This window comes from Giraffa tippelskirchi, chromosome 4 (assembly GCF_054371585.1).
Source record: "Giraffa tippelskirchi isolate mGirTip1 chromosome 4, T2T-mGirTip1v1.2.pri, whole genome shotgun sequence".
Taxonomy (NCBI): domain Eukaryota; kingdom Metazoa; phylum Chordata; class Mammalia; order Artiodactyla; family Giraffidae; genus Giraffa; species Giraffa tippelskirchi.
Genome location: NC_137278.1, coordinates 166,930,165 through 166,943,966, shown reverse-complemented (window position 1 = coordinate 166,943,966; position 13,802 = coordinate 166,930,165). Strand labels below are relative to the sequence as shown.

Here is a 13,802-nt window from a genome sequence, read left to right as displayed (position 1 = left end):
TAAAACTATTTTTATAACTGCAAATACTATACTCAGCCACTTTAAATGTTAAAACTTAGTCTAGTTGCCTGAATAGATTTATTCAACATAAATGACATTCCCAATGTCTGAAATGCTCTCAAGCAATTACAGAACAATTAGAAAGGCAAACATTACAGGAATGGATTTTTGCTCTTGACTTTACAAGCCTCAGGTACTTGGCTTGAATGGACCAATCAGGAATGAGCTAAAACAACTTTATAGCTCCTTGAAGGATGTCAGAGTTTAAGTTTTCCAAATTTCTTAGATTTCTAATTTTGGGTGGGTAGTGATGAGATCAATCAAATCATTTATAAGCATTCCTACCCAGTATCAGAAACCTGACTTATTTCACCAAGTATTTCTCCCCAAGAAAATACTTGGTAAAATATGAGAGTCAGCCATTTTTTAAACAGTAAAGGAGACAGCACTTTGAGAGCAATTGCCTGTCTCCTCATTTGTCACAAGTAACAAAGGCTGATGCTTTGATGAAAAAAAAAAATAGTAACAACTTGGCCACTGTGGAGAATCATCTGAAAAGTCAACAGATAATGCTATGCTATTTCACTTTTAAGCAAAGGTAACGTGTCCTAACTCTGCGTGTTGTTTCTCTTGCTCACATTTTCTAGCCATGGCAGAAAATGAAGAGAAGGGGAATTCCTATCTTCCACAGTATCAAAGTATTCATGTGCAAGGCACTTACATGCCCAGGAGCATGCATTCAAGTGAGTATTATGGAGAATGTGAGGCTCAGATACAGTCTCAGCAGAGCCAGAATTCAAACCCCAAGGTCTGTCCCATCCTAAAGGGCCCTCATTTACTCTGTATTTGCAACTTATGAATTTAAAGCACAAATATTCCCAATTTGCTGCACTTCATAAAACATACTCATTTTAAATTTAAAAATTCATCTTTATTAGTCAATAAATGTTTATTCAAAATTCAATATGTGGTAGGCCCTGTTTCAGGCACTGGGGTGTATCAAAAAGAGTCTGCTCTCAAAAAGCTTATATGTTGGCAGAGACAGAAAGACAAAAAACATATTGACAGTGAGTAAAACAATTTCAGAGCCATGAGGAAGGTAGAGGAAGACAATGTGGTCCACAGTGATGAAGAGGGTGTCCATTTGGCGGGGTGGTAGAAGAAAGCTTCTCTAAGACAGTGAGTGACCTTAGAGCCAAGACATGAATGGGGAAAAGAAAGCAGCTGGTGAAGACCTATGGGAAAAACATTAAAAAAGAAGGAAGACAGAAAAAGTCCTCGGGATAGGATCAAGCTGGTGTGCCCCAGGATCAGCAAGGAAGCCAGTGTGGCTGAAGCAAGCAGGAGGGAAGGAATAAGAGACACAGTTGGTGAAGGAGGGCCTTGCTAGTCATATTATAGAGTTGGAATATTTATTCTAAGTGTGACAGAACCACTGACGGGTTTTAGGCAAAATCATGATTTAATCTGATTTACCCTGTAGAAAGATCACTGTGGCTGCCTGTGCATGTGGAGGATGGACTGCCAGTAGCTAAGGATGAAGACTGGGCAACCAGCTAGGATAGAAAGAGTCCAGGTCAGAGACGATGGTGACCTGGCCTGGGGGTGGAGCAGCAGAGCTGGTAAAAAGGATCGTAGTGAAACGCGATCACCATAGAAAACCAAACAGATACACCTACTTTGGCCAGTAATCTTAAAAAGTATTCATGATTATTATGAATAATATCCCCAGGAGGAGGACTATGATCCATATTTTTAAAAAGGAAAATTACTATGTTTACTCTTTTCCTGCTTTAAAACAAAAACTTGTTGAATGGAATCAAATATTATATGTTGTCTTCACTGATGGAGAGAATGCCTCCTGATTTATAAATGGCACTGTGAGCTTTCAGATTCAGTGAGGCTATCCATGGGCCAATTTTGCCTCTAAAGCTTATTTACCTGCAGTCATGGCTGCAAGCCTTTTCTTCTCTTTGTCCCAGGGGACTTGTGAACCACCAAAACTGGAAAGACTGAGGTGGGGTATAAGGACATGGCTCTAACTAGAGATCCCTTGGGCATGACGTTAACCAGGGGTACCTATGCTGTCGTGATTCCTACCTCCAGAGGCTTCTAGATAGACTCATCACTCTGGCAGCTCAGCTGCATTCATTTGTCTTTTACAATCTGAATATCAGTTTTTAATAAGTCAGGCTGCAAATATTTCTTGAGCATGTACCACGTGTCAGGCACTCTGCTGGGCAATAAGAACAGAGCAAACAATATAGACATAGTTTTTCCATTAACAGGGCTTTGGGTCCAGTGGAAAAGACAGACATTGAACCTAAAATTATAAGACATCTTAACAAGACAGAGGGAGAGGGAGCTACAGGAGTCTTTAGAAGGTGATTTCATGTAGTCTAGTGGGCTCAGGAATTCCTGTCAGGAAAAGCTTCACTCGGGAAGTGACATATAAACTGAATTCTAAAACTCTATGAGTGACATATACCCTAGAAGAATGGTTTTAAAAACAAAAAAAAGACCTTGTTAGAGAACTAAATATAGTAAGTCCCCTATATATGAATGAGTTCCACTCTGAGAACATGTCCGTGAGTCCAATTTGTTCGCATGGCAATCCACTCCAGTGTTATTGCCTGGAGAATCCCATGGACAGAGAAGCCTGGTGGGCTACAGTCCACGGGATTGCAAAGAGTCAGACATGACTGAAGCGACTTAGCATGCAAGCACCGACAAAGTTAGACTAGGTACCCAACTCACACAATTGGCTATAGAGTACTGTATTGTAATAGTTTTATAATACTTTTCACACAAGTAATACACATAAAACAAGCACACACAAAAAAATAAAACATTTTTAATCTTACAGTATTGTACCTTTAATACTGTGTACAGTAGCACAGTCCAACAGCTGGCATACAGGGGCACAATCGTATCTTTGAAAGTTTGCAACTTGAAGGTTCATATGTAGGGGCTTACTGTACTGTTAACTCCCAGTAGACATTATAGGAGACTGTCCAGGAATCAGTGTGAATATTTGTGTTTACAGGACACACACATATACACACACAGAGTCTGCAGTGCAGTTCATGCACCACAGATGCCTCCAGGTTACCTGCTCTCAGGGAGGGCATCCTGTTTCAGTTGAAAGTTCTCATTTACAGCTATCTCATGAGCAAGAGTCATGTTTGACAAGTTCCTTGCTGCAGCCATCACTTCGTCAAATGTCACAACCCTGGGAGGGCTTGTTGCTGAAAAGAAAACAAAAACCAGTTAATGCCGTGGAAGAGGAGTTGCCAACTAGTGACACGTTCTGATGCACACAAGGTTTAAGCTACTCCAGAGTATTATCTTCAAGGTTTTACAAGTAAGAAGAATGTATACTAAAGCAGGTAGATTCCCATGCTTAAATACTTACAGCTTCAAAAATTTAAAAATTCCTTTGATAGCTTCAGTTACTATATTGATAATAAACTGTCAAAGTTTCTTAGAAATTTTTTATTAACATAGGCTATTACAAGTTACTTTTAAAAATTAAACTGCTTCATTTTTCACCACATACTACTATCTGCATCTATTACATGTACTCTACAGGAAATTGATGACTACTTTTTATACTGTAATTCATAACATTAATTTAAGCTGGCTCACTATGAACTGATTTTTTAAAACTATAATATCTAAAAGTATATGCAGTATAGCACAATTCTAAGTTTTGCTAATTGGTGGTTACCATTTGACTTCACTGAAGCATAACTTAACCTGCTCGAAGGACTGTCCTGAAGTGATTAAACAAGATAGTTTAAGTAGGGAACATGGCAAAAATTCCATAAATGTAGATAAGTAAAATAAATCTGATAAGTTGATCATCTACTTCTCAGTAGGAAATAGTGAGTAAAGAATTATTTCAGTTATTTGAAAAAGATCATTCAAAAATTATTCTAGTAAGTCATGTCTTTTTGAAATCATTCCTGGAACTCTCAGCTTCTGTTAATTAGAAACCATTGTCTTAAATAATGCTGACTGCCACCAATTCTTTGCTATCTAAAATAATTTCAGAAATGAGAAGATGACAAGGAGATGGTGGAGAAGAGGGAGATGGAAGAGGAAGAAGAGGAGGAGGAAGGAATGGTTGTATACGATTAGTAAAATCCTTTTTCAGGATGTCTTGATGCCTGCTGGAGACATCAACCCCGTATATATACAAAGAATGAGAAAAAGCACTGAAAGCTGGGTGGCTGCTAATAAATTCTTTTGCCAATTCTCTTCTCCATTAGCATTCTCCTTGAAAATGTCTGTACCCTTTAGTCCAGGAATCTAATTACATACAAAGGAATTCCTTGAAAGGCTTTATGCACCGCGATGTTCATAATGCACTATTTGTAAAGCAAAAAAAAAAAAAAAAGGAAATGAACTAAATGCCTGATGATAAACAGAAGTTAAATAAACTGAGGGTATATTCACTTGATAAAGTAATAAGTAGTCATAAAAATGTTTAAAAAGATTATTATGAGTAAATGTTTTAGTTATAATAGTAAGCAAAAAAGAGTACATGTGCACATATATGTCTGTGAAGAATGAAAATACGACAAAGCACTGTCACAGCTGTCATCTTTGGGTGATGTTACAGGCAGTATTTTCTTTTCTATCTACTTTTCCATGTTTTAAAAAATGAGAATGTACTAACTTAAATACAGATGAATAAGCTTTTTCCAAAGGGGGCATTTGATCATATTAAATGTTAGTTGCTTCTCTCTGCATTTGCACTGACAATTTAAAGGGTTATATTTTCCATATAAAATACCAATTAAAAAGCTAAAAAAAAATAAGTAAAAGACAAATACACTGCTTTGCACATCTCTAGCGTCCACACACAAAAAAGGAAAAAGACATCTCCCTTCACCATGGCCATCTTTTAACTCTCACATCCCTAGTGTAGTAATTCTCCTCATGGGCACCCCTTTTCTGGGGTGATTTGCACAATGGTTTTTGAAATCAGCAGGAAACCCATTAGATTATTTCACTTCCTGCTTGACCCTTGAGTTGGGGCAAGTTTCCTTCCATGTAAATGAGAAAGGACCGATTTGAATTCTTCCTTGAATGTGACTCAAAAAAAGATCTCTAGGAGTAGTTTTCCACCAAGTGAGAGAGAAGACAGGGTGGGGTTGGAAGACCTGATTTACAGTCAAACCAAAGATCAGAGACAGTGATGAAAATAAAAACAGACTGTAAACTTCAGTTCAGTTCAGTTGCTCAGTCTTGTCCGACTCTTTGAGACCCTATGGACTCATAGGGAAGCATGCCAGGCTTCCCTGTCCATCATCAACTCCTGGAGCTTACTCAAACTCATGTCCATCGAGTCAGTGATGCCATCCAACCATCTCATCTTCTGTCGTCCCCTTCTCCTCCTGCCTTCAATCTTGCCCAGCATTAGGGTTTTTCCAATGCATCTGTTCTTCACATCAGATGGCCAAAGTACTGGAGTTTCAGCTTCAGCATCAGCCCTTCCAATGAATATTCAGGACTGATTTCCTTTAGGATTGACTGGTTTGATCTCCTTGCAGTCCAAGGGACTCTCAAGAGTCTTCTCCAACACCACAGTTCAAAAGCATCAATTTTTTAGTGCTCAGCTTTCTTTACGGTCCAAGTCTCACATCCATACATGACTACATTAAAAACCATAGCTTTGACTAGATGGACCTTTGTTGGCAAAGTAATGTCTCTGCTTTTTAATATTCAGTGGCTGTTTATTGCTGAGAGTGTGTACAAGAGAGCTGTGGTGCCCTTACAGTGACATTCCAGTATGTCTAGAAAGGAGAGGAAGTCAGGACTTTGCTCTCACTCAAACATGCATCTAGGGACTTCCCTGGTGGTCCAGTGGGTAAGACTCCATGCTCCCAATGCAGGGGGCCCAGGTTTGATCTTTGGTCAGGGAACTAGATCCCACATGCCACAACCAAGAGTTCGCACGCTGCAACTAAAAATAGGGCCTGCAGGCTGCAACTGAGACCTGGCCCAGCCAGATAAATAAATATTTTAAAAAATATTGATTAAAAGAAAAAACAAACATCTGTGTCTAGAACCATGCCCAGCACCCCCCAGGCTCTGCTCCTTGTCGGCTTACAGGCAGGAGAGCTGGATTTGCTGGAGGAGTCGCTTGTGAAGCTCTGCCTGGAGCACTCGTAGTCACTGAGAGAAGCCATGCTCTCGGAAAACCGGGAAGAGTCGGAATCGCTTGGCTGGTCCTCGCCCACACACTGCTTCTCACCATTGAAGGGCATTTTGTGTCGTGGGAGTGTGGGTAGAGACAGCACCTGCACGGACAAACAGACCCTGTGTCAACCTTCCCTGGTGCTTCCACCAGGAGTGCCCATGCCTCCTCCAGCATAGACAGCCACATCCTCTGTGTCACAGCACCAGAAAGGCCCCCAGCAGATGACCTCCTTCCTCCTGTGGCACCCAGGCCAGCCTGTCACTAGGCCTGCAAGACTGCCTTCAGAAAGGGACTCTACAGCCACAGGTATGAGCTCCCACGGGACATCCTCAGTGTGAACATGGAGCAGCTCCCAGTAAGAACAGATCCTCAAAAAACAATGTACAGGGCACATGTTCTCTCCTGTGAAGGCTGCTGAAGTATGGGAGGGTAAGAGAGTGTGGGGCTCCAGGTTAGAAGCTTGTTCTGTCTTTTGCCAGGTGACCTTGGAGAAGTCACTCAACTTCCTCCCTCCGGAGTAAAGCTGGGCTGAAAGACTCACCTCATGGGGTTGCTTGAAGATGAAGCAGGATTCATCTTATTAAAGTGCCTACCACAGCATTCACATGTTAGCTATTACTATTCCTCTGTCTTTGTTTTACATAAAATATTTTTGAAATCAGTCTCTTTAGTTGTCTGTGAGCCTCCTGGGGAAAGAGGAGCTACTAAGTAAGATCTCTGGCTGGCAAGTCTATAGGTTTTCCTCGTCCATTTTGTCACAAACTGCCATGCTATGAAGCATAAGGCCCGATCTTTGGTTTGTACTTGATAATTTACCAAGTACCCACAGCCACCCAATGAACAAGCAGGCACAAAGATGCTGGTTCACAGGCTAGGGGAGAACATGCTCTGGGAGACTTGCTGTGCCACAAAGCCAGTCCCTGGACTCCACATCCAGGGCTGTTTCTGGGACATCAGACTGCTTCCCAGGGAAGGGCAGGGTAGTGGGCCCAGTCACCGCCTGGGCCCACCCTGGAAAGGAGACCTGGGGTACGCTGGATGCTCAGGCCACAACTCAGGATCCTCACCCACACCTGTGGAGGAGCCAGCCCTGATATATGAGTGTGGTGCTAGCTGCCACTGAGGGGAAACCCAGGCCCGAGGAGAAAGGCACCTCAAATCTTGAATGGATGGTAATGACAGTAAGAGTTCACGGAGTGTCTTTAAACCTGAACCAGCAATGAGGTTCTCTGAGCTTTTAAGACAGTCAGAACATGAAACCACAACTACCCACAGAATGCCTGGAAGTGCCTGAAGTTCCTTCAATGGTCCCTTTCAAATGTATTAAGCGCTTACTGTGCACCAAGCCCAGGGAAAAGTAACAGTGAACAAAATATGCAAGGCCATCCTCTCATGGCTCTAAAGTCCAGTTACCTAAAGCTGTGTGTCAGATGCTGGAGGACAAGGAAGGGGACACCAAGGCACTGCTCAGGAAGCGCCAGAAAGGAGAGGCAGGCTGGGGACCAAGTTGGGGGATTGAGCCTTTGCTGAGAGAAACAGGGCTATTTTTTTATCCTCTGGGTGATGACAGAGAAATGGATGGGCCTAAGAGGGACTTACTAAAGGTGAGAAGTCAAGGGCACTTGCCCCTGGCCTCACCCAAGCAACCTCTACAGTCGTGCCACTTGTAGAAATGCATCCTTGCTCAGCCCTCCACTTTCACAAACAGAAAATCACCAACTCAGAGGCTTCCTCTGCAGACCGAAGCGGAGGGAGTGGGGTGATGCTGGAGCTGCCAGGAAGCTTCCCCACAGAGACACTACTCCCAGAGTCCCAAAACCAAACACCTTGGACACAGGCTACAAAAGGTCTGACCCCTGGCATTCTCAGTGGTGGGCTCACCTCCTTTACCCCAGGCAAACTAGTCTTGCGCTTTAACTCCCATCTGATAGAAGGGGGTGTGGGTGTGGATGGGGCTAGAGGAAGAAGAAAATGGTCCACTCTAACCCTTTCAATTCCACCAAACCCCAAGTCCCAAAAGGAGTGCTTGCCCTTGCCTCTGGCTTTCTCTCTTTGCCAACGTTTTGCTTCTCATGGATGGCATTTCTCGAAAATGCTGGTTTTTGAGGAAAGGAAACCAGGAAGCCCTCCCTCTACGCCTGGCCAGAGCTAAGGGCACTCTTCTCTGTCTACCTGCAGCACATCTCTGGTATCTGCCCAATAGCACTTAGACTCTCATATTTATTTCCCTCCCCTGGCTACTTCTGACTCCCCTCACTAAGGCAAGAACTGTGTCTCGTCCACCATCAGTGTCAAGTGTGTGACAAGCATTCATTCGGTGTCAGCTGAATCAGAATCCTCGAATCCCATCTGGTACAGTTGCAACCAGAACATTTGCAAACTGATATTCCACATTTACAGACCCGCTGCTGTCACAGGTTAAGGCCTGGAGCAAAGAACCTACCACCTCTACCTGCCTTATGAGGTTTGGACTCAATATTCCCTAGTCCTGTCATACTCTTAAACTAGAATACCTTAAGCTCTGCTTCCACTTTATTATTTCTTTCATTCATTCAACTGTGACAACTGTGCCATGATGCTCTGAGATCATTTCTCTTCACTTTGGCTATTTTTCTAGGTAAAAGTGAATAAAAGCTTTTCATCCATTGGAATTTATGAACTAGGTTAATAGCTAAAACTGTCCATTTCATTTTTATACTCCAGCTGAACAGCACACCTCATAGGTTTCTTAATTGTGTTTAACGAGGCAGCTAAGCACAGATTTTTAAAAAAATGAAAAGCTCCAGGTTGGGAGGTAGAAGTCCCAGGTGTGAGGCCTGACTCTGCTGTTGATTTGCTGCATGACTTCACCCACAATGCATCTGCTCTCTTCACCTCATTTTTCTGAGGGGGTTGGTCCAGCTCTCAGGTGCCTTTTATGAGGAACTGCTAAAATGCTATATAAACCCAGAGTTCTGTGAAGCATCACATCACTAGAGGTTCTGAGAAATCAAATGTTTCATGGAAGAAATGCTCAATAACATGCAACTATGCTTTCTTCCAGGCTCCCAAGCTGGCTCAGCGGATAAAGAATCTGCCTGCAATGAAGGAGATGGAGGAACCGAGCGTTCAATCCCTGGGTCGGGAAGATATCCTATAGGAGGAAATGGCAACCCACTCTAGTATTCTTGCCTGGAAAATCCCATGAACAGAGGAGCCTGGCGGGCTACAGTCCATGGGGTGGCAAAAAGTTGGACACAACTGAAATGACTGAGCATAGCACATACACAGCTTGCTTTCTTCCAACAATTCACTGGAAGTAGAGTTTCTGGCATAGGGGATGTAATAAAAACTGTTCAGAAATCCTGTTTAATTGGTAGAAGCCTCTACATTACAACTGAGTTTTCATGGATCTGAGCAGAAATTTTTCTTTGAAGCCAAAAGAAATGGCCTGCATTCTCAAATTAATAATACCTAACTCATAGGGTTGGTGAGAGATTTCATTCAGGCAGTATATATTGGACCAATGTCTGATACAGAGTAAACAGGATACAGATGTTTGCTGCTGTTAGTATTATTTGCTTTGGTAGTTGTTATTATCATCATTTTAGGCATTAGAAACTCTGGAGGGAAGAATAGTTTCATTCCGTGGTGATAAAAGCATGTTCCCCTACAGATAACAAAGACTGGAGTTGACCTAGGACAGAATTCTTGCATTTGTTTGAAATACAAAAATCAAAAGCAAATGGCGCATCATGGTACAAACTGCTGCTGCTAAGTCGCTTCAGTCGTGTCCGACTCTGTGCGACCCCATAGACGGCAGCCCACCAGGCTCCACTGTCCCTGGGATTCTCCAGGCAAGAATACTGGAGTGGGTTGCCATTTCCTTCTCCAGTGTACGAAAGGGAAAAGTGAAAGTGAAGTCGCTCAGTCGTGTCCGACTCTTAGCGACCCCATGGACTGTAGCCTACCAGGCTCCTCCATCCATGGGATTTTCCAGGCAAGAGTACTGGAGTGGGGTGCCATTGCCTTCTCTGATGGTACAAACAGTCTTCTGCAAATTCCTTCACACTTGCTCTTACCTTTCTTGGTCTTGTGTGTACATATAGGTCATCTGGGGACAAAGCTTCTTGACTGAAAAGCATTAAGGGTAATTAGACTGCTTTTAAAGCTATTTTGGATTCTCTCTTAGAATAGTGACAACAAAAGCAGGTTGTTTCTTTAAAAAATGTAATGCTTCTAATACCGACAAACTAGATCTACTTAACCTTCACCAGTGCAACTCACAAACAAACCAGACAACTTTCCGGGAACACCATGTCTCATCCTACACGGGAGGATTTACTCAATGGCCAAAAGTAAAGTCAATGTGAAGAGAGGAGGTAACACCAAAGCAAAGCCTCCAGCACTACGGTGTATCACTATTCAAAGAGAATAATCACATTTTTCATTGCACTGTTCCACATTTTATAATAATAGAGGCAGTATAATCATTCCTTCCAATGTCAGTGACTGGGAGGCAGGAGGCACTTAAATATTTATTGTGGAATGAATAGCCATATGACCACTGGCATTTTAGAGAAGAGGGAACAAGTTACAGAGACCTGAAGGGGCTCATCCTGTGTTTCACCACATATAGGGGGAAAATCAGTTTTTAATTTGCCAGTGATCCTCAGGCTGCATCCAGATAAGTGACTTTACTTTCTTATTTTCTTTCTGCAGCAAGGTCTACCTGCAAATGATCCTGCAATGGTTCAGAACTGCAAAGATCCACCAGTCACCACGCACATGTCACCAAGGCAGTAAGGACATTGGCTCTGGAGCCAGGAGGACTAGATTCTTTATCTCAACTTGTGATACTTATAGACTGGAGACAGGGAACTTACCCTTGATGAATTGGGGACAGCAGTATTAACTACCTTACAGAATTGCTGTAATTGAAGTAGTCTATGTATTTAAACTCCTACTAAGTGCTTGACAGATATGAAATATTATTTTATTCTTATTAGAAATTATGAATTTTTAAAACATGTCAGTGTCACAAAAAACAAAGAAAGGTTGAGGATAATGAAAGGGGACTTGGCAACTGAGTGCAGTAGATGATCCCAGATTGTATCCTGTACCAAATTAAAAAATGCTATAACAAACATTATTATATCAGTTGACAACATGGTTACAATACTTGAATCTGTCTGTATTATAATGTCAAATTTACTGAAGTTGATAAGTGTGCTGTGATTATGCGCTGAGGAATAAAGGCCTATGATATATGCAACTTTCTCTCCAATGATTCAAATGAGAGAAAAAGAAAACAATGAAGCCTATGGAACAAAATGCTAATAGGTGAATATGAGTAAAAGGTAGACAACAGGGAGTTCTTTGTACTGTTCTTGCAACTTTTTCTGTAAATTTGAAATTATTGCAAAGTAAAAGGTTAAAAGAAGAAGTACTGTACCAAAAGTTCAAGTCTAATTCAGAACAGTCCAGTCTCCTGTAGTTTTATGATCTTGATTGTTCCCACTGCTATGTTAGCTTAGATAGCACTCTATTATAAAATCTCTTCTAAACTGTCAAACTTTCCCAACGTCCTTCTTGAACAGTGCCTAATGAGTAAAACAAGAAATTGTCCAGAACCCTTCAGAAAAGGCAAAAGAAATCCCTTTTAAGTGTTCTTCTCCAGGTGGGTCCCCTTTTCCTATAAGGTCTCTTGGCAATGGTTTATAATCCTTCTGTGATTTGGCCTTTGTCTACTTTATTCTGTTACTATTCTCCCCCTAATTCTTCATGTCCTGAACACAATGGCTTTCTCTGGGTTACTCTGACATGCCAAACTTCCTTCTTTGGAGCACTTGCACCTGCTATTCCCTTCCAGTGGGATGTTCTTTTCCCTGATCTCTGTGTGGTTGGGGCCTTGTTGTCATTCAGACTTGAAAGCAAATGTTACAACTTCGAAGTGACATTCCTTGATATCCCTACTCATTCCATTTATTAGTCATCTTAGAGCTTAGAATGCTGCCTGCGATAGAGCAAGAGCTCAGTGAGCATCACAGATGAACAAATTAAGTCACACTATTCACAAGACAACTTGGGTTACCCTTCTCCTCTGCCTCACTCACATTGTTTATATTCCCATCATGCGGTCACTGAAAGATTGTTGTCTGCAAATCTGTCTCCCCACTACATTTTAAACTCCTTTCAGGAAGAAGCTATGTCTTCTTCCTCCAATTTCCAATGCCTATCTCAACGCATTTCCAAGGCACCAATAATTCAAATTAGCAAAGACTCACAGTCCCAGAGCTTAAAGAAACTTTCACATTGTAATTTTCCACCCTCCTAATGCTAAACTGGTAGCTAAAAATAACAATTGGCGGTAACAGTTATTGAGTACTTACTATGACTCAGCCCCTATAATAAGTGCTTAAAATGTTTTATCTTCTTGAATCTTCATTATAACCTTGTTAGCAAAGGAATCATCATTATTCTCTTTTTAGAGGGAAGAACCTGAGGCTCAGAGAGGTTAAATAATTTGCTCAAGGGTTCACAGCAGTGGCACAGGCACAACTCTAATCCAGGCAGTGGATCCCTAAATCCCATGCTCTTTACCACTCTAGGATGCCTATAGAAAATGTGGACAACTGTTCATTCTTTCCACTCCCACACTGCTGAACTGATCTATCCATCACCACATGGACCCTTGCACATGTGATAACAAGCTGACCTTCCCCCCAGGGTGTCTGCTCAAGTGCCACACCACGAAGGGCATCACTGAAAGAGTTCATTGACCAAAATCATTTTCACTCACTGCACTGTGTTTGTGTTAGTCACTCAGTCATGTCCAACTCTTTGTGACTCCATGGATGGTAGCCCACCAGGCTCCTTTGTCCCTGGGATTCTCCAGGCAAGAATACTGGAGTGGGTTGCCATTTCCTTCTCCAACTGCACTAGAGTGACTGAAAATCCTCCATCAGGGAGCCTTTCTTTATGAACTGCAAAATCTCTCTTTAAAACCCAAATATTATCAAAAGAGTTAATTGCTTACAGCTAGCATGAGTCAGAAGCATTTTGAAGTGAATTACTCAGATTATCCAGCAGGGCCCTGAGGAATGAAACCCATCCAATTAAGGTTAAGTCATGAAAAAGAGAAAATTTCAAGAAACATCTAGCCGGTATCATCCTTCAAGACCCGATCAAGGTCGGGTGCAAGGACAAGCATTCACATATCTGTAGTAAAGGGTAGAGAGTCACAGAAGTCAGGTTGGACTCTGAAGAAAACCCTGCAGATGATATGGGAAATCTTCATCTTCTGCAAAGCACTGCTTTAGAACCACTCCTAAACAATAGCAGTGCTAAAGAGTTATCCACATGAAGCAAGGCAAAAACCACAGAGCAGAGAGGTAGGTGCCTGCTCCATTCAACTACAGAATACTGGTCTTCGTCAAATTAGAGCTAACAAAGAGCTAGACAAAGGCCAACAAAGCCAGTTATTGTCTAAAAAAGCAGATGTTCATGCCACCCATAACATTACAGCATCAGGGAAAGGATTTCTAGGCACTGTGCACACTTGAAAACACTTCTCCCGCCTCTGGCTGACCTGTTTTAGTACCTGTTTCCT

General features: G+C 42.0%; 1 protein-coding gene across 4 annotated transcripts in view; it reads right to left on the bottom strand.

The window, feature by feature from the left end:
* Positions 1-13,802, bottom strand: part of TCP11L2 (t-complex 11 like 2) — a 38,716-nt gene that overhangs the window by 23,116 nt on the left and 1,798 nt on the right. For all 4 annotated transcript variants that reach the window (XM_081591259.1, XM_081591258.1, XM_081591260.1 and 1 more), the window contains exons 2-3: positions 6,122-6,311; positions 3,113-3,248 (exon numbers count right to left, since the gene is read on the bottom strand). In XM_081591259.1, the coding sequence (XP_081447385.1) occupies positions 3,113-3,248; positions 6,122-6,278 (293 nt within the window). In that variant the 5' untranslated portion in view covers positions 6,279-6,311. The remainder of the gene's footprint in view (positions 1-3,112; positions 3,249-6,121; positions 6,312-13,802) is intronic.